This window comes from Micropterus dolomieu, linkage group LG04, assembly GCF_021292245.1.
Source record: "Micropterus dolomieu isolate WLL.071019.BEF.003 ecotype Adirondacks linkage group LG04, ASM2129224v1, whole genome shotgun sequence".
Taxonomy (NCBI): Eukaryota; Metazoa; Chordata; class Actinopteri; order Centrarchiformes; family Centrarchidae; genus Micropterus; species Micropterus dolomieu.
The window spans coordinates 33028520-33054226 of NC_060153.1; the positions used below are offsets into that span (position 1 = coordinate 33028520).

At 43.6% G+C, this 25707-nt stretch overlaps 1 protein-coding gene across 1 annotated transcript in view; it reads right to left on the reverse strand.

Annotated features, from left to right (window-relative positions):
* The window catches only part of ttbk1a (tau tubulin kinase 1a), a 64445-nt gene that overhangs the window by 14052 nt on the left and 24686 nt on the right, over positions 1-25707 (reverse strand). The window contains exons 7-14 of the mRNA XM_046047829.1: positions 15845-15910; positions 15514-15606; positions 13420-13545; positions 13172-13326; positions 11278-11488; positions 10704-10876; positions 9797-10137; positions 8123-8304 (exon numbers count right to left, since the gene is read on the reverse strand). Coding sequence (XP_045903785.1) covers positions 8123-8304; positions 9797-10137; positions 10704-10876; positions 11278-11488; positions 13172-13326; positions 13420-13545; positions 15514-15606; positions 15845-15910 — 1347 coding nt within the window. The remainder of the gene's footprint in view (positions 1-8122; positions 8305-9796; positions 10138-10703; positions 10877-11277; positions 11489-13171; positions 13327-13419; positions 13546-15513; positions 15607-15844; positions 15911-25707) is intronic.

Genomic DNA, 25707 nt, shown 5'->3' on the forward strand with positions numbered 1-25707 from the left:
GATAATAAAATAATTGCTGCCCAGTGACAGTCCCTCAGTAGCTGATCTACACTGGGTATAGTCTGGTTATGTGCTGGGAAACCAGGGTGGGGCAGGGGGGCCAAATTCTGCCCTGGGCCCTAAAAATGGTGTGACAGACCTTGCATATGTGTGTGTGTATATATATGTGTGTTCTGAGTCCGTCTCTCAGTCCTCTCAACTGTTGTTCTTGTTCATGAGCTTGGCTAACATATGCTGCAGCTGCGTCCTCGACACGTTCAGGACCGAGTGTCTGCTCCGCGGGCTGCCCGGCGTCGGCAGGGTGCCGGCGTGCCGCCGCCGGACCGAGGCGCTGGCGGCAGTGATGTGGGCGGGGCTGCTTTCGGCCGAGCGGCTCCTCTGGATGAAGCTGCCTCCTCCGTGGGGATACTGCTCCGTCTCCAGGGTGGAGGAGGAGAAGACGTAGGAGGCCAGCCTCCTCAGCTGATTGGGTCGCGGTTGGTGCCTGTCCTCTTCCAACTGCAAACAGACCAATCAGAGAGAGGGAGGGAGGTTAACGAGCAGGAAGCGACTCTTTACACACACAAAAAAAAATGCTTTAATTAATTATTTTTTCTACGGCTACGTCCCAACACTCTGATTTGACTTCCTGCCCTCGTCTCCCTTCCCTTCCCCTCCCTGACCAGACGTTAGACAGGAGAGAGCTGATTGGTGCTCTCGCACATCTAAACCCTTTAGCTGATTGGTCAAAGGTTGTGAGGGGAGGGGCCCCGGGAGAGAAGCTGGAGTGTTGGTGTTAATCTGGCACTCTGTCTACAGCTATCAGATACTAGTTAGAAGCTAAAAGACTTAACAGGACAGTTGAGCCAATAGACTGTTAGCTGTGTGGGTTGCCAGATTGGTCAGACTAGCATCCCTCTAACTGCAAAAATGGTGATGAAAATACCCCCTCCCACCCCAAAAGGAAGCACTTTAAAAGGACACCAGCACGAACACTGCACATACTGTATCTCACTAGTCTACAACAGTCTGAGCCTGGACAACTGACAGTTTGAGCTTTTGCTTTCTCAAAAATAAATATGACCACTGGAGATGCAAAAAAGAAACAGGGAGCACAAAAGAGAGATGGATTCATCAAGCACACAAAACACAGACACACGACGGAGGCAAAAAAAAGGGAGGAAATATGTCTGAACAGAAGGAAAAGGAAGAGGAGGAACAGAAACTGAGTGAGAGAACAGAGGTAAAGGACTGTTCCTAAACTGTGCTTACCCCGAAACATCACTTTATTTCTTCTTGTGTTGTCCCAATGGCACCCTCGCTCTTTTCTCTGTCTCCTCAGGTGAGTCAAACTCGACATACTGTGTACTTTTAAAGCGATAGGTTGGGGGGCAAAGGCATCAGTAGTTATGTGGAAGGGGGGGTGGGGTGGGGGAGAATTGGAGAGGAGTAAAAAAAGAGAGTGGCAGTCCTCGATGGTTGGCGGCGGAGAGCTCAGAGTCTAGCGGTGACGGTCGACACGAAAATAAACGAAGCAGAGCTCGCTAAAATATTACTAAGAACGTGTCTGCACGTTTCAGCACGGACGAAGCCTTTGAAACGGGAAGATGTTACAGTGAAACATCAGCAGCCACCAAGTATGGAGGACCAAATCTGACTTTTTAGTAGGAAAATTAAATGAGTGCATGAATAAATCAAATGGTCACATGAATGTATAACTGAACTAAAAAAGGAGAAAGAAAAGAATCGATAAAAACCACCACACCCATGAGGAAAATCCTGCAGACGGAAAACAAAATTTAAATCCTGAAGTGAAAATAAAACTTAAAATAAATGGAGTCCACATCCACTCTCATGAAATCAGTTGTGCATATTCAGACTCCCCCAGAGATTAAAGCCTAAAGATTCTGACCTTTCCTCTAGCGCCACCATCAGGAGAACGTTTCCATAAGGAATTTTACAGGAAATACACAAGCACACACACAAAAACATTCAAAATATCAGGACATTTCCTGATCTCTTTCCTTGTCTCTGAGGATGAACCCTGTAGATGATCCCATTTTACAGTTTCAGCTCCACCACTGTTCAGACTCTAAGAACGGATAAATATAACTGCCCGTTCTCACTCCCAGAGCGTCAAACGTTGTCACGTCTGTTGGCGTCCGGTACCGACGCACATGGCACTCTTTAGCGCCATTGTTCAAAATTTTGAGTAAGGATTCGGATTTTGTTTCCCGCATGAAACAAAAGTCCTCATTGATTCCCTTTAGTGATGTTACGTAAGTTAAGTAATGCTACTTATGTAAGTTACGTAAGTGACGTTACTTAATTTACGTAATTTAAGTCATGTAAATAACGTAGTAATTTTAACCTAAACCTAAACCACCAAAGTATTTTTGGTGCCTAAACCAAACCAAACTGTGATGTTTCACAATGTTTAGTAGTTTTATTTTGAAAGTCTAAAAGGACTTTGCATATTTATTCTTGCTAACCTGACCGTGGACCCCTAAACGTGGAAAAAAAGTGACGCCAAGCCCTGGGATGAGAACGGGTTGAATATAAATAACATCATATAAATTATAAAAAATCATCAGGATGTTGTTTCTTCATAGTGTGACTGTAATACCCTCTGCAGCCTCTAGGGGGCACTGACAGCACTTTATACTGTTATTAATTATGAAGTTTCATTTTATTTGAGTTTTATTTACTCAGGTTTTTTTTCCTAATTAGTCAGGTTTGGTCCTCCGTAACAAAGTGCAAAAGGATGCTGTTGTTGTTTCAAAGCCCATTCATTCACCAGAACCGTTTACTGTTAAAAAGTTTACTGTTTAGACTTTAACCTTAAAAACAAGTGTTTTCAGTTCAGTTTCAGTCACAAACTTTAGTTGCTTTTTATTTTTAGTAGCTTCATCTTTAAGCTACGGAGGCTCAGAAGTCCTGAAAGGTAATTTTAAAAAAATATTAAGATTAATAAAAAAAATTTCTGGACTTCGGGGCCTCCATATGAATATCACAAAACACTCTTAGAGCATTGATCTGATAAGATGTCACTTTCAACCGATAGCAGCCAAACATATGTCATTTTTCTATGACGTGTGTTTGGCAATCTATTGTTTATCTGGATGTTTCTGTTGTTCGTGTGCTGTTGAGTGAAGGTGTGTGTTCATGACCAACAACATTTAGTTTCTGGTTTTTGTTTTGTTTAAAGCAGTCAGACCACAGTTTTCACTTTAATGCAAAGCTCCAGCCACCAAACATCAACAGCAGTCGAGTCTTTAACCGCATTAACCACCCAGTTCATTTTCCAGCAGTTCGTTTTGCACTCTGGCCGACAGATTCATTATCTACAGCCGAAGATGTCAACCTGGACACCCGCAGGCTAACACTGAGAGGAGGATCATCGGACACACAAATGAAACCTTCGAGCGTCATGTGATCACCAAACACACATCTAACTGTTGCACCTTGCAGGACTTCCCAAAACTGAGGCCAGTGCACCAGAGTGTCGTAGTTTCACATGTGGAAAACCCTGAATAAAACCTTAAAGGTTAACCGGCTCATTTGGCGTCTTTAAAACCCAAACTGTCCTCACAGCTCACAGCTGATGTTGTGAATATAAGATTTTAGGATTTGTCGTCTGTTGGACACAATTACAAAGTTTACTGTTAACCTAACCACCAGTTTATTTCAGCTCAACGTCATGAAACTAAATCAACCTTAAAATAAGGAGGTAAAAACTGATTAAAATAGACTTTTTTGGCCTCGGTGAGAGAAGCTTGTGTTCAGGACGAGCTGGAGTTAATATCTGCGACAGTTCTGCAGTTCAGCCAAACTGTGACAGAAAATAAGTCTTGAGGATTTACAGAAACCAAACGCTTTGGCAAAGAGCACCAACCCTGACCGAAAGACTTCTCCAAACTAGTCTTTCCTGATGCTCCCACTCCGATTCACCACTTCATAATACCCAAGGAAAGTTCAGATCAAGGGCGATTGGACTTGGCTGAAAATACCCGAAGACGTTTTGCCTCTCAGACAGAACTGAAGAAGCCTATTGGAGTCCAGCTGCCCTTGTTTTTAACCATCCTTAGGCTTGGAAATCTATGACCTGGATGATACGTGTATTCGTACCAAACCGTTTCGGTACAGGACTTTCTAAACGGTGCACATGTGCACCAAATGCAGTCTTTAATGTTAAATATTAGATTTGTTTTGTGTGTGGAACATACGTAAATTCCGAGTTTCTACACAGACATATTAAGTGGTGGACCAAATCTCTGCCTTAAGTTTGATTTATACTCCTGCGTAGGGTCTGCGTGCGTAGCTACTCAGCCAACCAATGACAGAGCTTACGGTTCGCCTCAACTCGACGTGTACTTTTTTGAGGAGGTGCAGATCAGGTGACGGCGTAGGCCACTGGGCTGAGGGATGCTAACGCTAACGCTCGAAGCAGAAGTATAAATTACACTTTACGGCACTACAGCGCTACACAAGGAGCCGCTTTAGGACCCTCCCTTATTGTTAAGGTCTTCTGTTTGGGAACACTTCGGTTTCCAGTGAAATACAACAACGGACAAGTCGATAAGACGACAGCAGCGGGCCGACATTTCTCAGTTGTGATCGGGTTTGTTTCTGGCAACGTGTCGAACTTGCTAACTCACTAGTGGTATCGCACGAAGGAGAACGTCACTGCAACAAGGGAGAAAACAAAAACAAGCCCAGTGCAAACGCCTTTCGGCCTTTAAACAGACTTTAGACTTAGGAAAGGTTTTATTTTTATCTGAGCAGGCCTTCAAGCTGGGATTGATGATGCTCATAGATGGAATAAAAGAATAAGAAGAATGCTGCATTGTAATCCATATTATTATATTTATTATTATATTTTATTAGCTATATGTGCTACACAGGATAGTAACACGGGTCACGTTAGTTGGTGAAGTAACGAGGAAAGCAATATAACTTTGCACCAGATAACATTAGCAACTGCTTGGCGTTAGCCGGCAAGCTAACGTGACTTTCTCTGTGTTTCTGCAGCTTTACGAATACTCACTTTCTTCTTACAGCATTTCTAAGTGAGATTTGATCCCAGTGATAATAATGAAAATTAGATTTATTAATTGAAAAACTACATAATGCCCATTTAACTTGAAATGGAAAGTAGTATAAATGTTAGGTTAAGTAGTTCTAACTTGAAATTCTGAGTTAGAATAATACAGGTATTGTGTTGGACTAGCTAAGAGAAGTTTTCTTGTATTGATAAAGTAAAATAATGATTTGCTTTAACTCAAAGTATGAAGATTATAACAAGTTATAAAAACAACAGCGTTGAGACAACTACAACACTGTAGTTTTATCAACTTTATGAACTTAGATTTGAGAGTTGAAATAAAGGCAACCTTAAAGTTGAAGTAACTTGCATTTCTCCACCTTTACTTTCCCCCCCGACGCTGAACATTTGTCACGGTTTTAGTTTTATATTTCCTGTTTTATGTTGAAAGAGTCCTTCCCCGTGTGTCTTGTGTGACTTTACATCCTGTCTTTGTGTGTTTGATTTTCGGTCCCGCCCTGATTAGTTATCCTCCCTTTACTAGTGTATTTAGTCTGTGTGTTCCCTCGTCTCAGTGTCACTTCGTCTTCGCCCATGTGTTCCAGCCTTTCCTAGTGTTTGTTGGGTTTTTTTTGGATTTGTCCTGCTCCCTGCGGCGTTTCTTTGCTTGTTTTGTTTGATTTATTCTTTGATCTGTCTGCATTGGGCCCAGTCCCTTGTGTTCCTGCTACCCCGTTTGGTGACATTGGACTTAAATCGTGAGGTGCGGTGGTTAATCCCAGACTTCGACTCACAGAATCAGCAGAAACGTGTGTGTGTGTGCGCGCAGTGTAAACCCAGGTGTCACTTTGACTCCAGAGAACATGAGAAAACACAGCAGAACAACAGAAGATGAGAACATCATCAGCATCGTGGCTACAGGCTGAATCACACAGGAGCTGCTGTTTCCCTCTCACTCCTTCAGAATAAAACAAACGTCATGGGTAAAAGCAAAGAGATGGAAAAGATTTCTGCCCCGGTGGCGAGGACACAAGGGCAGCAGCGTTCACACAGCTGGACGGTAAAAACTGTGTCACAGGCAGTCGTGGGAGAATCAAACCATCAACAGCGTCAGGCTCAAAGTGAAGCTGAAGGTGACGAGAAACTCAGGAATCTGATCAAAGGTCTAATTCTACATTCTCTTTCTCTCTGAGAGTCAGATGTTCAGTTTGATGCCACTCTCATGTCTGTACAGTAAATACGAAGCTACTGCCAGCAGCTGGTTAGCTTAGCTTAGCATTAAAGACCAGAAACGGGGGAAACACTAAGCCTGGCTCTGTGCCAAGGGAAGAAAATCCACCTCCCAGCAGCTCCGTTTGTTTAACAGAGCAGATAACATTTGTCATGGGAAATTCCTGATAAACACGTTCATTAGTTTTTATTAGGGAACTTTATGCTAAACTAAGCTAATCTCCACAGTTCAGACATGAAAGCGTATCAAACTTTTCCTTTAAGTGCTGCAGTGTTTCCTAGCTTCTTTTGCTTTAATAAAAATAATAATAATAATGCATTTTATTTGTCAGCGCTTTTCAAGGACACTTTGAAAGAAGAGAGAAAGGAGGCCTAAAGAAAAGGATCAAATATTCTGCACTCCTCTAACACATTTTCTTTCATCTGCTTCTCTGACATGACGTTCAGCAAGTTTTCAGTCCTCGTTTGAATTCTTCCTGCTGGAAGTCAGCAGCAGAGTTTCTTTTCAGAACTGAAGTAAATATCGAATCTCTGCGATGATCATTTGGACAGAACGACTGCATGTGACAGGTGTTCAGCTGCAGGACGCTGCTGCCGTAAGCCTGCAGACAAACTCCTGCAGTCCGTCTGCAGGGCGTCACTGTGACATCTCTGAAGGACAACTCCAGCACGAGTCCAGATGTTCTGCTCTTTATCTCCACAGACTAACTGCACCTAATATCTGCACTACATCTGAACTTCCTGACTACTTTCTGAGCACTAATCCATCTGTATCCGTAGTCCAAACACGCCCAGGTGAACTACAGACTTTAAAACAGCTGCAGGTGTGAACGTGAACGTGCCAGCCCCGTGACGGACTGGCGACCTGTCCAGGTACAGATAACACAAGGATGTTTATCTATTCGTTGTGAGATGTTTCTTGATTCAAATCACCAGTTTGTTTATATTTTATTCTATTTAGTGAAAACAACAGAAAACACTGAGCACTGATGTATTAAAGGTTTGGTTTCCTGTTCGGAATTAAAAATGCATCTCTAAGGTGCACAACAAAGGTTTCAGCACATAACCAGAAAGCGAATATATAAAGGAGAAAATCCCTTTAGAATTTTCAGCAGATTTCCGACATGTGGAACAGACTGTTAGTCACACAGAGCTGCTCTGCGCAGGGCCTCCTGCCAGTCACAGCCCAGGGCTACATATGTTGGTGTTGAAAGGACTTTAGGTAGAAAAGGTTTTGAATCCGTGTAGAAGATGCTGTAGCGGCACCTCAACCAGTCAACGTAGAGGAGCTGCAAGCAAGACTTTATTTCCTAATGTTACTTCAATACAACAAACTCCTCCCCCTCGTTTCCACCGCTTCCTGCAAAAAACTCGCCTCTCACGAGATTTCAAAGCGAGACTTCAGTTTCCTGTTAAAAACAAAGGGGGTCACCGGGAGTCCCTCGTAGGGATCTTTTCCATGATGCTGTCAGACAGCTGGTAAAACAGTCTGAGGCTGTCGCTGGCAACAGGAAGCTCTTTCTGTGGACGCCATTTTAACCGGCGCAATCGCCCCGAAGGAATAGGCTGCAGCCGGTTCAGCTGCCGGGGGAAACGCCTTGTAAGGAAAGGGCTGCACCTGATTTATCCTGAACTGACAAAACCTAAAAGCTAAGTCTTTCACTTTAACCCACGACAGCCCGCTGCAGAATCATCACCAAAGAAAGAAAAAACCTCCGGTCGTGCTGGATTTGTCCTTTCAGGTGCATGTTGGCGGGCAGATGAACGAGGCGGGGCGGCTGCTGCGGAGCCCGTCCACTTCCTCACCTGTCCACCAACACGCCGTCAGAGAGCTGAGCTCTGCTCTGATTGGCTGGCTGGGTCTCTTACCGGTCTTTGAGGTCCAATGGGCTCTGACTCTCTTCGGCGGGGGCGTCCTGACGGCAGCGAGTGACAGGGCGACTGGGCGGGGCTCCCGCCACTCCTCCTCGACGCCTCCTCCTCCGTTAGCGTTAGCATCCCTCGGCTGCTCTCCCTGGTGTGGGTTTTTGGACGAACCACCAGCTCCCCTCCTGCAGGACAACGAGACGTTAACCAGAGTTACAAGAAATCTTCCCATCTGTGAAGCCATGAAATGTTTTTACATGACAAATTAGCTAAACCGTCAAAATAGTTGTCCAATAATTTTCTCTCAACCGACTAATCGTTCCAGCTGTTCTTGTATAAACTGTTGGAGTTTAATTTATAACAAATCATCATATTATATAAAATCTGACTTTGTGAAGTACCTGAAGCTGTCAGATAAATGTAGTGAAGTGCAATATCTCCCTCTGTGATGCAGCAGAAGGAGAAAGAAAATACTCAAGTAAAGTACCTCAAATTTGTACTTTGAGTATTTAGTTACTGTCCACCACTGCTCAGAATGGAACAGGGCTGGGAATTAACCCGGGTACCAACAGGTAACAACCACATTCATATAAAAACCTAACTAGTTATGACCTGCCATAGAACAATTCTGCCAGAGTAGGGGAGAGCCGGGACGACTGAAACGCTTTTCAGATCTACGTGTGTCCTACGACTTCAGTGTAATTTCACTTTGAACAGAAGGTGCGCACTGTTCATTCATTCGACAGCTTCACTGTCCACGAACACGTGAAACGAAAGTATCCCGCAGCACTTAGTCTAGACGGCAGCACCGCAAATCGTGTTTCCTTTCTGTCGCCACACGAGCACGAGGACACGTAGGATTTCTTCATTGCCTTCATGGTAAAAGTCATTTCTGCCCCGCTGCTGTCATGATACCGTAACGTTACACCGCGAGTCATGTAACGATCGGCTGTTTCATATTTTCTGTTTATTTAACGGCCACGTATGAGCGAGAAAACAGCTGAATCTGATTAGAGATGATCTATGACTGATCCTTTCAGGTGTTCACTGATGCAGAAATACATTTTATTATCATTCTGCAGTACTCAATATTGAAATGAATCCATGTCAGAAACATTTAAATTCTAATGTGCTTCATCAGGATGATTGAATAAAATTTATAAGATTTATTGATTAGACATGTTTTTGATATTTATTTTGGATAAATTGGTTTGTTAATCGAGTAAAATTAGTTGTTAGATTAATCGACTTGAAAAATAATCGTTAGATTAATCGGCTTGAAAAATAATCAATATGTACAGCCCTAAATATAATATAATAATGAGTCATAGGAAGGGTTCACGACCAACCACAGATCTATAGAACATGTGTGCAAAGACACGCAAAGCATTTCAGTGTTTTTGTTGTAAATGCATATTATGCATTATTTGTGCAGACTCATTAGAGGGTGAAAACAACGCAACAGGATCATGTTGAGGCCGACTTTGTATGCAGAAAGAATTATTGTTGCTGTGCATTTGGTTAAAGTTTTATTGGCTCTCAAACAGAGACACGCAAACGGAAAACGGGAGAAAAACAGGTTTCTCTCTCTTTGGTGTTCAGAATTAAGGTTTCACATTGAAAACGATAACCAGCCCTGACTGACTTTTCTTTACCCCGGTGAAAAGAAGCTCCTACCTGCAGCCCTGAGCCTCCTCCTCTCCTCCTGCTCCTCCAGGGGGCGGAGCTCCTCTGGCTCCTCGTCAGTGGTTCCTGACGTGGTTGGTTGGAAGTCTCGTAGCTCCGCCTCTTTGTCGATGATCACCCACTCTTTGCTGTCAAAGTCCTCCTCCTCGGCCAGCGGGACGGAGCGGATGAAGGCGTTGCTGTGCGCCTCCTGGTCGACGGACGCCACCGACACCTCCTGACGGCCGCTGACCTGACGGTCGCCGCGGCACCCGGGGTCGACAGACAGCATCTGAGCCGGCTGGGAGGAGTAGACGTGACGAGACGGAGAGCCGAGGATGTCCATCCTAGACCTGGAGGTCACAGAGACAGAAAGACACGGTGAACGTGACTCCCACAGCTGTTTGTTCAAACTCATCACCCAAAGTCCGAGTATCAACTAATTAAGGGCAAAGCAAAATCAAGATAAGTCTCAAGTCTTCCATGTCAAGTTCAAGTCTTGTCAAAGTATTTCTCAAGCCTAAAGGAGAGGGAAAGACCAAGTCATGTCGCAAGTTCTTGAGGTTAAGTCTTGTCAAAAACGTCTCTAGTCCCCAAGTCAGTGAGGCAGAGTCCAAGTCAAGTCTATTGTCCTTGAGGGCAAGTCTATGTTGTCAAAGGAAGTCTCAAGCCTGAAGGCAGAGAGCGCAGGTCCAAAATCAAGGTTAGAACTGAAGAAGCCTCTCGGATGAGAGACGAAACATCTTCAAGTATCTTTAACCAAGTCCACTTGCCCTTGAATTTAACCTTCCTTGGGTAACTCTGACCTGGATGACTGAGAACCTTCACAGACAAACCCAAATTAATATTTCCCACTTTAACTTGTGTTTTCAAAATGTGAATCTAAAAATAAAACCAAACTCTGTTCCAGTGGTTTCACCTCTGTCCGTAGGCGTCGGGCCGGCCCTCAGCAGCAGACAGACGGTCAGATTCGGGGCTGTTGACCCGGCGATACCGTAAGGACCGACCTTGACCTGTCGGTGACTCCGGGACTCCTCCCCGAACCGGCGACCCCGGACACGCCCCCCGACCCACCTCCTCCTCCTGACCCCCCTGAGGAAGGACAGGAAGTGATGTTTTATGGTCCAGCACAGCAGCCATTTAAACACTTGAAAGTGTAATGAGAAAAATTTAAAAGGTAGGACAGAGAATAGTTGAGGAAACAGATGGTACATGTTGTTAGCTATGAAACCCCAAAGTTACTAGTTTACTAAATATAAATACTTAAAATAGAGAGTAAGAAAAATAAATATACTTATCCTTTAACCTCCAGTCAGTTGATACAACAAGAGAAAAGCTTCTAACTTTTAAAACAAAAGTTTTTTATACTTAAAAACAAAATGGAAATACTCAAGCAAAGTACAAATACTAAAACAATGTACTTCCACTTCTGCAAAAATCTGAACTGAACTACACAACAACTCGTACGTCAGCTTTTCTGCACCGGTTCAAACCTTATTCAGGCTGATCCTGAGTCTGTTGCGGTTGAAGTCCGTGTCCTCCCAGGCCTCCCCTGGCTCTCCGCCGTGCGAGACGCCCGTCTCCCCTGGGGGCCGGGGTGGCGGGGCTGGCGGGGCGTTCTCCTGATCACTGAGATGTTCGTCCTGCAGAACGTCGTCAGTGTTCTCCCGCTGAAGATCTCCAGGAACCGGCGTCACAATGGCTCTGTGGTCAGAAAATGTAAGAGACTGATGTTTCAGAAACCATTTGGAAACTTATGATATGATGATAAATGAGATTCTGGTGGTTTAACGAACTGCATTCAGACTAAACCATTTTCCAAATGATGCCTTAGATATAATCAGGCCTTTGTTTGTAGTTCGTGTGGCATATGGAGCTCGAATTGTGTCTTTATTACATGCGAGAAAATAAATGAACTGAGAGAAAAAAAAAAACTTTGAGAGCAAGACTCATCACACTGATAGCAAAAAAGCATTTCATGAGAGAAAAAGTTTTCATACCAATAGCAAAAAATAATAATATTTGAGACTAAAAAAAGTTTTGAGAGAAAGTATTTTCTCATAGAACATAAAAAAATATAAATTTTTAATTTTAAAAATTATTTCTGAGAAATAAAATCTCAAAATACTTTGAAAAAAAAAATCAAATATATACTTTTTGCTATCAGTGTGAAAACATTTCCTCTAAAAAAAAAAAAGTGTTTCTCTCTGGATTTTGCATTCGCTGTGAAAATTGTGCCATGGGCGGGGCCACGTTCATATTGGCCAATCGGGTGAGCATAGTCTTGTCTTGGGAGTCGAACTGAACCATTACACCATTGTTCGGTTCACCTAGATAGATGCTGGTGTGACAGTTTAACTGGTGATAGTCCCAGATGTGCCGTAGGCGTAGCTACAGGATCCATTGACTGCAAACCAGGAATTACGTTCTGATACTTTGTTTATCTCCGTAATGTATCGTCATGTAGATATATGCTTCTGAGTGTAGTTTGCAGGCTACATCGTTAGCTGCACGATGATTCACAGGGACCTCTCCCACTTGCAAATGAGTTCAAAGCGAGGACTGTGAGCGTGATCACGGAGGCGACTGTGTCGCTGTTCAAAACACTAGAAAACCTCAATAAACCGTCCAAATTTTCGTGTTGTCTGTCTGATTTGTGCCACGGTCGGTTTAAATGTGTTCTTACTTTCATAGGGAAACAGGGTGAGGGGTTTTATGGAAAAGAAATACCGAGCTTATAAAAAGTGGCACAGATTACATAATTTGTTCATTTCCACACCTGTTTCTATAAGGAGTTTTCAACATCTGGGGAAATATAAAGTACAGGGCTGAAGTCAGGATGTGGATAGCGTAGCTTAGCATAATGACTGGAAGAAGAAGGAAACAACTAGCCTGGATTTGTCCAAAGGTAACCAAATCTACCTTTGGTCGTTTTGGTTCTTATTTTGAAAGTTTTCAGTCTTATTTTGGAAGCTTTCGGTCTTATTTTGGTCGATTTTGTTCTTACTTTGATGGTTATGGGTCTTATTTTGGTGGTTATGGGTCTTATTTTGGAAGTTTTCTGTCTTACTTTGGTAGTTTCCGGTCTTATTTTGGTAGATTTGGTTTTTCATTTTGGTGGTTTTCAGTCTTATTTTGGTAGATTTGGTTCTTATTTTGGACGTTTTCAGTCTTATTTTGGTAGATTTGGTTCTTATTTTGGACGTTTTCAGTCTTATTTTGGTAGATTTGGGTTTTAGTTTGGTAGTTATGGGTCTTATTTTGTCGAGGTTTGTCCTTTCTATCAGTATTGTGGGTGGTTTTTGAGTCAGAAAGTATCACACGTGAACCTCTTTAGGTTTAGGGGGCGGAAAACGGCTCTGATACAGCTGATGGTTCTGCTCTTACCCCACCATGGCGGCGGTGGGTCGCGTGTTGTGCTGTGGTTGGGTGGAGGCACTGGTCGACAATGTGACATCACCTCCTCCCTTCTCCCAATCAAAAGGCTCGTTCTCGGTGATGATTCGCTCTTTCATGCTGTTCTCGAACACCGACATGAGCAGCTGGATAAAATAACAAGACACAGTCATGAATCTGAACTCATGTCCAGGACTCGCAACATCCTGCAGACAGACAGTTCGCTTCACAGTGCATACCTGGTAGTCTGGTTTGGTGTAGTAGTCCAGAGCCAGGACGTGGTCCAGGAAGATATTAAACTCTGAAGGCATGTGTTTGAGCAGCATCCGATGGTCATAACGCTCTTTAATCTGACCAACTTGTTCCTGGAAAAACCCCCCACCAAAAATCCCTTTTAGCTGCAGCAAATTAACAAAGATTCAGCTGAAGTTTTAAATTCACACCTTTAATATAAAACAGGTGATCATCAGGCAAACAGGACAGTCAAAACCAAAATATAAACCGTTTTAAACCTCATTTTAATACAAATGTAATAGTTTTATGAGGGGTTTGCATGGTTCATACTTATTCAATAAGTTCAATACTTAGGTGTGAAACCTGCATTCATTGATTTTTTTATCTAAACAAACTGGAAAACATCTGACATGTTGCCATCTTATAAGTTGTAGAAGCTAACTACTTTCACACAAACAGGAACCTTCAGGTCTGAAAAGAGCCTTAAAGGAGACCTATGCTTTTCCAGTCCCATATTCTAGTTCTGTGACTCCTGTATAGCAGCTCTGCATGATGCAAAGTTCAAAAAAACATTTTATTTTCTTATACTGACTCTTCATGCAGGCCTTCATTTCAGCCTCTGTGTGAAACAAGCTGTAGATGCTCCTGTCTCTTTAAGGCCCCCCCTCTCAAAGCCCACTGCCAAGACCTGAAGCAAGTTACCAGGCTGTTGTTGTTGCTGGGCAGAACAGGCAGACTGAGCCGTTGCTGGGCCGTTGCTATGGGAGCACATGCCCATATATGGGCACCAGCTCCATATTACGCCGTTGGTAGAAAAAGCAGTTGAAAACAGGAAATCTGAGGTTTTTGCTCACAGGGATTTCTTTTAAATACTTTAACCTTATTATTTGAAACTCTGGCCATGTTTAACATGAACATCCAACATTATAAAATTGTAGATAAGTCATAAAATGTGGAAAAGCGTAATAGATCTCCTTTAAAGCTGCATCCTCTCTAGCAGCCAGCAGGGGGCGCCTCCACTGGCTGCAGAAAGAAGTGTGATTGTATAGAAGTCTCTATACAATATATATATATATATAATATATATCTAAAATGTTTCTACTTCTCAGCTGAATAATTCGCTCAGTAAACACTTGCTAGTTTCAAGTCTTCTTCAACACAGCATGATGTTCATTTAGTAAATTATGGTCCCATTTAGAGGAACAGAGACCAGGAAGCAGGGGAGGATTTAGGGCGGGGCTACAAGCTGATTGACAACCTGTCAATCAGGATAGAGGCGACTCGTATCCGCTGCTCTGTGTACCTTTAACCAGCGCTGCGTTTAGAGTCGGCTGGTCATTTTTCAGTAAATATGTTTAGTTTTAAGCTTGTTTGTCGCTAGCCAAAAATAGCATCCCAGCTAACATCACAGCTTACGTTAATTTCAGATGCACCTTGCTAACCAAGCTAGCTAGCTCCACCTTGTCGTCCAAATTTGGTCACGTCTGTTTCCAATGAAACAAGATAGCGACGGCCAAAAATGCCAAACTGCAGGCTTCTTAACTGCAGTCCACAAACCAACGGGTGACATCACGTCTGTGCTTTCACATCCAGCAGCTACAGAGCAACATAATCATACCATTGAACTGATGATGGTGAGTCCAGTGTTTTCTCTCTGTTAGCTCTGTGTTTGGTCTCCACCATCTCCTGAGGGAAATATCTGGCTCTTTAGCTGCTAAACGCTCCACTATGTTCACCAGCTGCTCTCTGACTGAGTCTGTCTGCTCGTGTACGGCGGCTTTATCAGAACCAGATAGGAAATGTGCCGCAAAACCAAAAGTAGGAGCTAAAAGAGGCTAAAAAAATCCGTAGAGCTGCAGAGATGGTGATTATTACAAACCTATCACATTATACATATTCATTTGATCCATTAGTAAATATTTTATTCAGTGCAGCTTTAAAACGTGTCTAAAACATAGGATAGGATAGGGTTTTATGAAACTATAAAATGAAGCTATGCTCACAGGCTACACTCTACTGTTAGAAAGTCAGTAACTGTGGCGATACATGTGCGCGAGACCGGTTCCTGGTTTGTTCATGTTCCGGTGAAGCAGTCTGACCTTATCTTTTATCTTTCGCCATGGCAGCTGTCCCACAGCAAACTCCACCAACATGTAAAACAATGACCACAGGTCATCGTGGCGACCCATTTCCTGCAGGAACACAACAGAAATTCATTCATTCATCATTAGGACGTGGTCGTTCACCATTCGTGGTCCGTCTTTGTGTCCTGAACCACGACTCATCAAGCACCGACAGCAGAGCGGCGTCACATATAAACTCAGAGCACCAACGCTGCTGCTGGTGAATATTTCATCATTCACCAGGATCATCAGAGTCACTGTGGTACTTTGTGGTTCCAGTTGTTCAAAGACAACAAACAGCACTGACCTTGTTTTTATGAGCGTTGACTGAGGCGTAGCGGACTGTCCCTCTGAAGCCTGCCACGGTCCTCGGCTGAACACAAGACGAAGAGAAGTCAGTCAGCGGTCACATCAGCACGCTCCCTGACCACAACTCACTAATGAATCTTCTATTCCTAGACGACATACTGCTGCTCCAACACATAAAAACATAAGTCTTGTCCCCAAACAAACATCTGGAGACAGCTGGTAAAGCCGGGAGTGTGAGCAGTGAAATGTTTTCATGACAACTATTTGGTTTTCATGTTCTCTGGATCTTCTTCTAAAATACAGTGTATAACAACAGCATCATGGACAATACAGACTAGTGAAAACACAGCTTGTTGTGGCTGAATCCAAACAGAAAAGGCTTAAATGAAAGTTAACGACCTGGCCGTCATTAGCTACGCAGAGACAGCTACATTTGTGTATTTTTTTCTATAAGGCAAATGACCAAATTACATTAGTAGCCTCTTCAGCTTTGCAGTCAGTACTCATCGTACCCAGTCCAGCAGGCAGCTGCTTTTAACCCAGGATGACTTCATTGTTGGGAAAGACTGCCTTCTCATACTGTGCACCGTCTACTTGGAACTCCTTGCAGAGATGAGTGTAAATGTTTTAAATAAGCAGGCTTTCCATTCGTGTTAATTTAGCAGTCCCGCTATAGACTTTCGAAGGCCTTTTGTGTGACTTTGCGCAAGCTTTTCTGATAGTTGTGATGTTCTTGGGCATTTTATTGCGTTGAAATTGTGGGAATAAGTGAAAACTGCAAAGGTAGATGTGATATTTTTCACTTTAGAATTATAGTTGAACCATTAAACAGTCCCTCCAGGACTTTGCAAGCCTAACCCTGACCCTAGCGTCTTTTAGCGCTTGCAGCTGACCGGGATGCAGCAGCCTGTGTCTCAGTGTCTTTCTGATGTCCTCCATGTGTTTCTGACATTCTCTCCGTATGTTTTGAGGCGGCAAAGTATTTGTCAGCATGCGATTTCCTTTATGTTCGACCGCGATACTGCACGTTCTGCAGAAGTTTCCCCGCTTTGAGAAAAGAAGATCTGCAATTGTGAGACGTTGCTATCACACAAGGAAGTGAGTTTGCTGACGTACACGAGCTAACGGCCGTGTGCGGAGCTAGCTAGCTAGCTTAGCTAGGTGCATCTGTAACTCACGTTAACTGTCATTTTAACAGGGCTGATAACTTTGTCTAGTGAACAACAGGCTTAAAACTAAATGTACTCACCAGAGAAAGTGAACAGCCAACAACTAATAAGCTTTTTCAATGGTGCTGGTTAAATTTACACAGCGCAGAGGGTACAAGTCAGCTCTAGCCTGATTGACAGGTCGCCATTGAAAAGACTTGTCAATCATAGATAATCCCGCCCTGAAACACACTCTGCTTTGTGGTCTATTTTAAAAATAAATGGGACCATAATTTACGCTAAATGAGTGTCATTTTGTGTTGAAGAAGACTTGAAACTAGCGATAAGTCAAATTTGCAGTCGTGCTGAATTCACAGAGATTTGTTGAATTTGTGTTGATAGTTGCAAAATCCGGGAGGGACTGATTTAGTTGCTTGAAGATGTTTCAATGTGATGTTTTTTATAGTATTCTGTTAATGTTTTAATGATATTGTTCTCATTCTACGTCTGTAATGTCAAACTCGCTGTCCTGCTGCCTTTCTTGGCCAGAGCGCCTTTGAAAAAAGAGACTTTATCTTGTTAAATAAAGGTTAAATAAAAAAATAAAGAAGCTTGCTGCTACGTAAAGAATTCCAGCCATATTTGGATTCAGCCATGTCACATACTGGGCGTGTGGATCAGCCTGTGTTGTCGACGCTGAACTCGGTTCACGTGGTATTTTGTTTTCTGGCTGCAGCCAGAAACCATGAGTCATGAAAATCCAAACAAAGCACGAGCTGCTTGTGTAAAATTATTACAATCTAATTATCCTGAGATCATGAGAAAAGAGGAATAATTACATTTTTAGATTCAGTCACAGACTTTATTAGATCTGACTGCACTGAAACGTGACGTGGCGTTTGAGCTGCAGCAGCTCCGTCCAGTGAAATCTCGATTCTGATGTAAACTAAAACCAAAACAACCAAATAATGACTCAAACAGAAACATCAGCAGAGGGTCACGCCGCATCAACAGCCTCCAGCCTCGCCAGGAAACAAGCGCTCAACGACATGTTCCATGGTGATGTACTGGTGAGCAGGACACGATGGCGTGCAAAGTTCTCCCATGACAACTGAGAGACACGTGCTGACTTGGACAAATGGATGTAAATCTTGATGTCTTGATGACTTTTTAACTCGAGCCCGGGTTTATTGGAGGAAAGTTTTGTGGTTAACAAACTAAAGTTACGTCCCCTCATGATTGTAGACTTTTGGAATCCTTTTTATTGTGTTCACCATGTTTAGTAGCTAGCAGGCTTCTTCTTCCTCACTTTTGTTGGCATACGCCTGCATTTCTTGGTGCTGAACGAAAACGTACGAGTCACGAACAGACTCTTTAAGGTGGAACAATCGTTTGACCTGAAGTCATAATCACACCTCCATGCGAAAGAAATTTACTGAAATGAAATATAGAACTAAGACAAACTTGCAAAATTGATATACTATATTGATTTATTTATAGCTTAGTAAACTTCTGCCTGTCTGCAGGTCCCAGGCCAGGATCGTCCTCTAACACCTGACATCGGCTGTAGTAACATCCTGTATAACATCACATGACCTCATCTCAGACGTTTTTTACTGCCTGACTTCTAACATTAAAGGGCAATTTCTGTGTTTTTAAACCTCTTTGTTGAAATGACTCGTAGATACAAAAAGTTTTAAATCATATTCCTTCCTGTTCAGGAGAAGAATCCGGAAATCCTCTAGGATGTTTTTCAGCAGTGGGGGCGTACCAAAACTGGTTCGCAGAGAGCTGTGCCGGCAGTCAAAGCCCAGAAAGGACAAATGAACAACAACAGGAGGACGGAACAAAATGTTCCCTGCTGTTCCTCGTCTCTCCCAGCCTCTTCTCAGATGCGTGTTGCACAGGAGAAACCCTGATGAATACTACTAACTCTTAAACTCTTCCCTTTCCGCTCTTGTGTTTACTAATGAGGAAACAGCTGCGGTGGTGGTAGCGCAAAGCGAATCAGTGAGCAGGTGCGAGGTATTAGCGCTGTCGCGATAACCTGCAAAAATGAGATACCGCTCTATTGGTCAAGCCTGCCGCGGCAAGCACCGCAACAACCGCACTGTCCAGACTTTACACTTCAGGGCGTGTTAAATTAATAAATTAGTGCTTCAAAAGTTCCACAACTGCAACGAGCTCTGTAACAGTTCAAGGACGGATCGCCGTGGGCTGAACAAAAATGTTATCACGATGAAAACATTTCATATCATACAGATAATTATCACGATAAATGTCAGGATTTCAGGATTAAGATTTTTGCTCCTGAGTGAAAATTGAAGAAACCGGATGGTTAATTATGTGGTTAAACTTTTCTTTATGGTCAGAACGGGACAAACACTTGATGCCAAACAGAGCATCACGAGTTAGAACATTCAAAAAACTATTTTGATAAAAATTAAAAGTAAATCTTTTTTCAAAATAAATATTTTAATAGAAAAAATAAGTGCTAATTTGTTCATGAGTCATATGAATTTAATTGAGGAAAATTATATTGTGATAATTATCATTATTGTTTTATTGCCCAGCCCTAGCTGTGCCTGACCCGACTTAAACCTTGGAAGCTGCAAGTGTTGCTGTGTTTTGTGTTGTTTTACTGTTTATTTTAAAGGTTAGCTAACTTGGCGTTAGCAAATTGCGCGGCTAATGTGGCTAGCAGGCTCGGCGATGTTGGACTAACGTTGTGATCCTGAGGGACAGTCGAGAGAAACTGTGAACGGAAAGCCTCGTTCGAAGCTCACTAACTAACATTGTGTCGGATGCCTGCAGCTGTTTTTCATGTTGCTTTCTGTGGAAATTTAGTTGTAACGTTACGCAGCGGTTAGCTGTGAACGGCCCATTCTGCTCCGCAACGGCGTGTGTTGGTGTTTTTGCAGTGCGTAAATTGACTTGATAGACAGGCCCTGAAGGCGACGATGAAGCTACGTCTGAAAAAGACAAAATCAAAGGACAGAAATGAGTTTGCTTGGCAATGTTGTTGACTAGCACCCAGCAGCTAGCTCGCGCCAAATGACTTTATTAATGAAAAACCGCACTGTTGAGCCCAAACATAGTACCACGGGGGAAATGACTTCACCGCGACAGCCCTAGGTGGTATCGGCGGTCCTCACAAGGGCAACGCACTTCACTTCTGAAAGCCGTACAATGAAGCCATAAGATAAAGTGATACCGACACACCCGTGGGTTTGGATCCTCCAACAACTGAACGCACTTCAACCTCTGATGGCGGCTAACGCGTTTTTGCTCTTTGTGGTGTCGGCTGGTGATGCGGCTGTGACCCCTCTGCTGCTATAAGAAACACTCACATCCCTGGATAACCATGGAGATGATGGAGAAACGGGAGGCATGCACGTCAAAATCATAAGTCCAAAGGAACTGTAAGAAAAACAAAAACAAACACTGAAAACGTAAAACGATGAAGACAAATCATTGATAAAAAGAAGTGATGATTGGTGATCAGTACAGGCTGAACATCATGCAAACTGTTGCTGCATTAAACCCGGGGATCCGAAGGTCATTTTAAATACAGCTGATTTCTGTGGAGAAAAAGTCAAAAGATTTCAGAAAACACTGCTTGTACACAGAAATTATGGCTTAAATCACAAAACTTTATCCTTTGTTACAAATCTGACATTAATCTCAGAGCTTTAAAGGGTCAGGGTTAAACATGATGATCAGAGCGCATCCTGTTCAACACGCCACACGTTCACGTCACAGGCCTCAGTGTTCCAGCCGTCAGAGGCAGAAGCAGCAGAGCTATTTATTCCACCACGATGATTTATTCATCAGTCCATCAGGGCAGAGAGACAGCTGATCCTGGAGCAGCATGTTTTTGCGTCTGTGTGACTAATTGGGTCGATTTTCTTTGAAACTGGTCCAGTATTGAGCGAGCTGCAGTCAGCAGCAGCAAAACAGGTCTTTGTGTCTGACAGCATGATGGAGAGGATCCCTCCAGAGAGAGAGCTTTATATAAAGAGTAAGAGAAGTTTAACCAGAACCTCGTCAAATCCACCAAACTCTGTAGATAAAAATACAAACCCTGTTTCCAGAAAATGTTTTTCCAAAATGCAATAAAAACAAAAATCGGGATTCGTTAATTAATGTTTAACTTTGTTTAACTAAGAGAAGTACAAAGAAAAGATTTTCAGTAGTTTAACTGACCAGCGTTAATTGTGTTTTTAAATAGATAGTAGATTTCATGCCTGCAACACGGTCAACAAAGCTGGGGAATGAGGCGTGTTAACATCGTGTCGTCACGAAACTTCAGCTGCTCAACCGTCTGTGGTCGCCCTCTTCATGATGCGCCACACATCTTCAGCAGGAGACAGACCAGGGGCCTCATTTATAAAACCGTGCGTAGAAACCTCGCTAAAAGTGTCAGAAATGGTGTACGGCAAAAAATATTCAGAGTTATAAAACCGTGCGTACGCACATCTGTAAGCAAGCTCCGTTTATAAATCACAATCAGCTTGAAATGTGGCCCCTGTGAGGCAGCTCCATGTCCGGCCCTCCAAACGCTCAGTGAAGCTCATTAATATTAATCAGTCCTGACTGCAGGAAGAGAAGGAGGCAGACTCTGACAGAGAGCGACTCTGGTGAAGCTGAAGCAGTTTGGTGGGTCAAAGACGCACTTTCACCAACGCTTGTGCACCGGAGGAAAGGGGGCCCGGAGCTCCGCCCATTTATAGCCGATCTGCAGGAAGGGGCATCCCTCGCTGGCTGGAGGGGGCCACACAGACCCAGGTACTGATCTGGATTCCCCCGTTTGAACAGAGAGGAAACAGAATGACTTCCTCTGTGTCTAAACATTTAGTCGGCTCGCTGAACGAGGTGCTGACGAGGTAAAGAAATAGGACTTGTTGGAAAGATTTCTTTAATATAATAGTGTTATACTGTCCGTAACGCCGCGCATCACATCCACACGCTGGCGCTCAGCGTTTGGCTCATAAGGCGACGAACATGTGAATATATGAAACTCTGCTCTCGTATTTGCTCGACTGACGCTGAAAACAGCATCAGCTCAAATGTAGTTTTTCTCCTGTTCACCTTATTTAGGAAAATAAATAAAGTATTAATTAATCTGATTCCTGATTAAACTGTATAAAATATTTGAGGCTGTTTGCAGAAACAGAATCTCCGTTTGGGTTTATGATCCTGAATCTGGATCTTTTTGTGGCTGTAAATGATTTTAATGATGTTTTTCGGCCACTTCAGGGAAAATCAGTCAAACGGGTGTTTGTTTATTTAGAAAGGCTTTAAGCCTGGAATACTCAGAGGTCTTTTTAATCTCAACGTCTCAGCGCTGTGGACTCGCATTTCTTGACGCGGGGTCAGACTGTGTTCTGAAGTCCACCTGTGGCTTTATTGGTCCTGAACCTGAAGGCTCGAAGGTCACGCACCTTATGTACGGTTGACTTTAAAATATCTAAATTCCCTGCAATCTTGCGTTTGTGTGTTATTGTGTTGACTGTTTTTTTTTAACCCTTTAAAACAACAAAGTCACTCAACAAACCGGCCGAGGCAGCGGCACACCAGCGACTCCCGTGTCCTGCCGGGTTAAATTGTCTGGTGGCTTTGACGAGAGCTACAGAGTGACTGTTTCTCTGTGGGGATCCTCTCCATCCTGCTGCCAGACACTTACAGACCTGTTTCCCTGCAGCTCGCTCGCTCAATACTGGACCAACCATTAGTAACAGACACAAAAACACAGGTTGACAAATAGCTTTCCCTGCCAGAGCAGGTAACTGAACCCCAAACTGCTCCATCAGATTGATTAAGGCAGCGCAGTCCTTAGAGCCGACACTGTGTGTCCTACAGGGACGGAGAGCAGAATGAGTCTAATGATCTTCTATTCATTTCTTTTCATAATCAAATCTCTTCTTCCTGTTGTCCGCAGTTTATTCTGACTCGGCTGAATAAAAGCGCCCTGTGGAGCTCTGGGGCGCGACGATGCAGCGGCTCTGGACGCGTCTTTCACGCTGGTTTAACACAGAACCAACGTGCTAAGAAAGGCAGCTATGCACCAGGACAGGTGAACAAGAAGACCGCTAGCAAGCAGACACTTATTTCAACACCGGGGCCCGTATTCATCAAGCTCCTCAGACCGGTAGGGGCCCCGTATGTGGGCCATAAGATTAAGCTCAGTGGATGTGAATGTGGACGAAACAAGGAAAATTCAGGAGCTCTTATCAGATGAAACAGTCGCTTCACTCATGGTTTCAACGGTAACGGAGACACGTTTTAATAAAAATCAAAGTTACATTTGTATTTCAAACAAATGGCAAACTTATTAGCACATTTTAACAAAACTTCCCCCTCGTGCATCATGGGAATTCTGAGAGACGGACGTAGACTGAGCCAAGGGTTTATTTACGGCGTCCGCCGGAAGCCTCTCAGAAGCGTTTCAGCAGCGAAACGCTTTCATTCCTCAGGTGCATCTAGCATTTACCACAGGAGCATTTCAGAATAAGAGCGTTTTGCCTGCCATATTTTGCCAACACGTTTACATTTAGTTGATTTGGTGATTAGTGCTTGCTTTTTGTGCTTTGTCTATGATTAAGTAGCTACATAGTTATTTTTATTTATTTTTTGCTGATTTAACTGTGTTTATTGTTTATATACGAGTGGAAGTCTGTCCTGGGTATTTTATTTTGAAAATTTACCGGATTCTCGCCCGTTTTATGTGTATGACTTCCTGCCGTGTTCATCTGCTCTGTGCTGCTTGACGCTGGGACGCTTCTGGTGTGAGCACAAACATTTAGTAGTGGCTGCGATCAGCTCCGGCAGCAGCGAAGCAGGTGGGCCTCGCGATGAAGCTCCGCCCCCACTGTGCTAAGAGTCCAGCTCCGCCCCCGTATAGGACTAAATATTAAGTATCAGTCTGAGAGCTGATTCACGACACAGGACCAATCACTGAAGAGATTTCCTTGTTTCAGAATGTTCTCAGATAAATTCACACTGAATGGTGAAACTCGTCAGAGGAGTTTACGTTCAACAGACAATAATCCATTTTCAAGAGAACACATTTTGACACACACATCGGAAATGAAAGTTGATCTTTATATGAGCGCCATCAATTGCACTTGCTGCTTCTGGGAAGCCCGCTATTTGCATGGATTGTGTTTGCGGGAGGTGTGTGGAGCTGTGAGAGCCACAATTGTTTCCATGACAATTAGGCTTATTGATGGTTGTGACGGCCCTAGACCATCAGCACTGCTGCGTTTGTCCTGTGGCAAAACAAAGAAGCGTCATCACCACCGCGCTGCGTAAAGTCAGTGGTGAGATGACGTCTTATTAACCGCGCGTCGTCAAATAATTCAGAAACATTCTTCCTCTCCTGAAATCACAAGCCCCTGCTGGCAGCTCCAAACCACCTGAGAGGCCTCTGGAGCTTTAAAGGTTCAGTGTGTGAGATTTAGCGGCATCTAGTGGTGAGGGTTGTGAACTGCAACCATCTGTCCAGTCTACCACTGCCCTCTAACCTTTCAGAGAGCGCAGGACACCACAGTCCTTTATAAACCACACGTTAGATAAAGTTTATACAAACACTGAAAAGGGAAACACGTTGAGTCTCTCTGTGATTATGGACCCTCGCCAAAACTGCCCGCCAACAATAATATCTGGCCCGCTGCCAGATTACGGTGCTTTGATAGCGGCATTAAATATAAATACCTAAACACTTTGACAGCTGCTGAAATAGATCTCTGACAGCGACAGTTACTCACATAATCACTTCCTCTTTAGTGGTTCTGCCTACAAAATAAAAGCGCAAGAAGCTTGTTTACTGTAATGCAGTATTTGGAGTTGAACTGAGCTTTTACTTTGAAAGAGCCGTCAGAGAACGTGATTCCCCTAAATGTGCTCTGCCTGGAGATACTGGGGAAATGAAAAGCGTCTGTAGGTTGATGGATGAGGATCAAACACCGAAACACAAACAGTGCAGCACATGCCGTGACCTCAGAAACATGCGCTGCTGAATCTTTTTGTCGGAGAGAGAAAAAACAAAGTTGTCTTGAGGTGGAATGAAACCCTCAACCGACTGAGCTAACGGAACACTGTACGACCCCTGCAGTATATTATTACTTCTTCTTCTTCTGTACGTGTTCAACACATAGTTATGGATCTTATATTGCATTTCTGTCCATAGATCATCAGAAATATTACAGACTGGACCTTTAAGAAGTTTTATAACTTGCTTTTATACCTTAGTTTGAAAGTAGGAGTAAATTTCATGAATTGTCAGCACTTGAGAAGATTGAAAAATACATAATAAACCTGGTCATGTGACCTGATGTCAGGTGGGAGGAGCTTCTGTATTATCAGAGCTGATGTCACTCTGAGAGCGAGAAAAGAGAGGGGGAGGGGTAAACCGGGGGGGGGGGGGATCCTCTCAGATCATTGGACAGAAGCTGACTCAGCTGCAGAGAGAGAGAGAGGCTGGGAGTCTGAGGTCTCTCGCCCGCTGACGCATGCAGGAGCATCAAATATTCATCACTGCTGCAACAGAAGGAACGCAACACTGCAGGAGGAGCAGGGGGAGGGGGGGAGAGAGGGGAGAGAGGGAGGAGGAGAGAGGGGGAGAGAGGGAACGAGGGAGGAGGAGAGAGGGAACGAGGAGGGGAGAGAGGGAACGAGGGGGGAGAGAGGGAACGGGGGGGGAGAGAGGGAA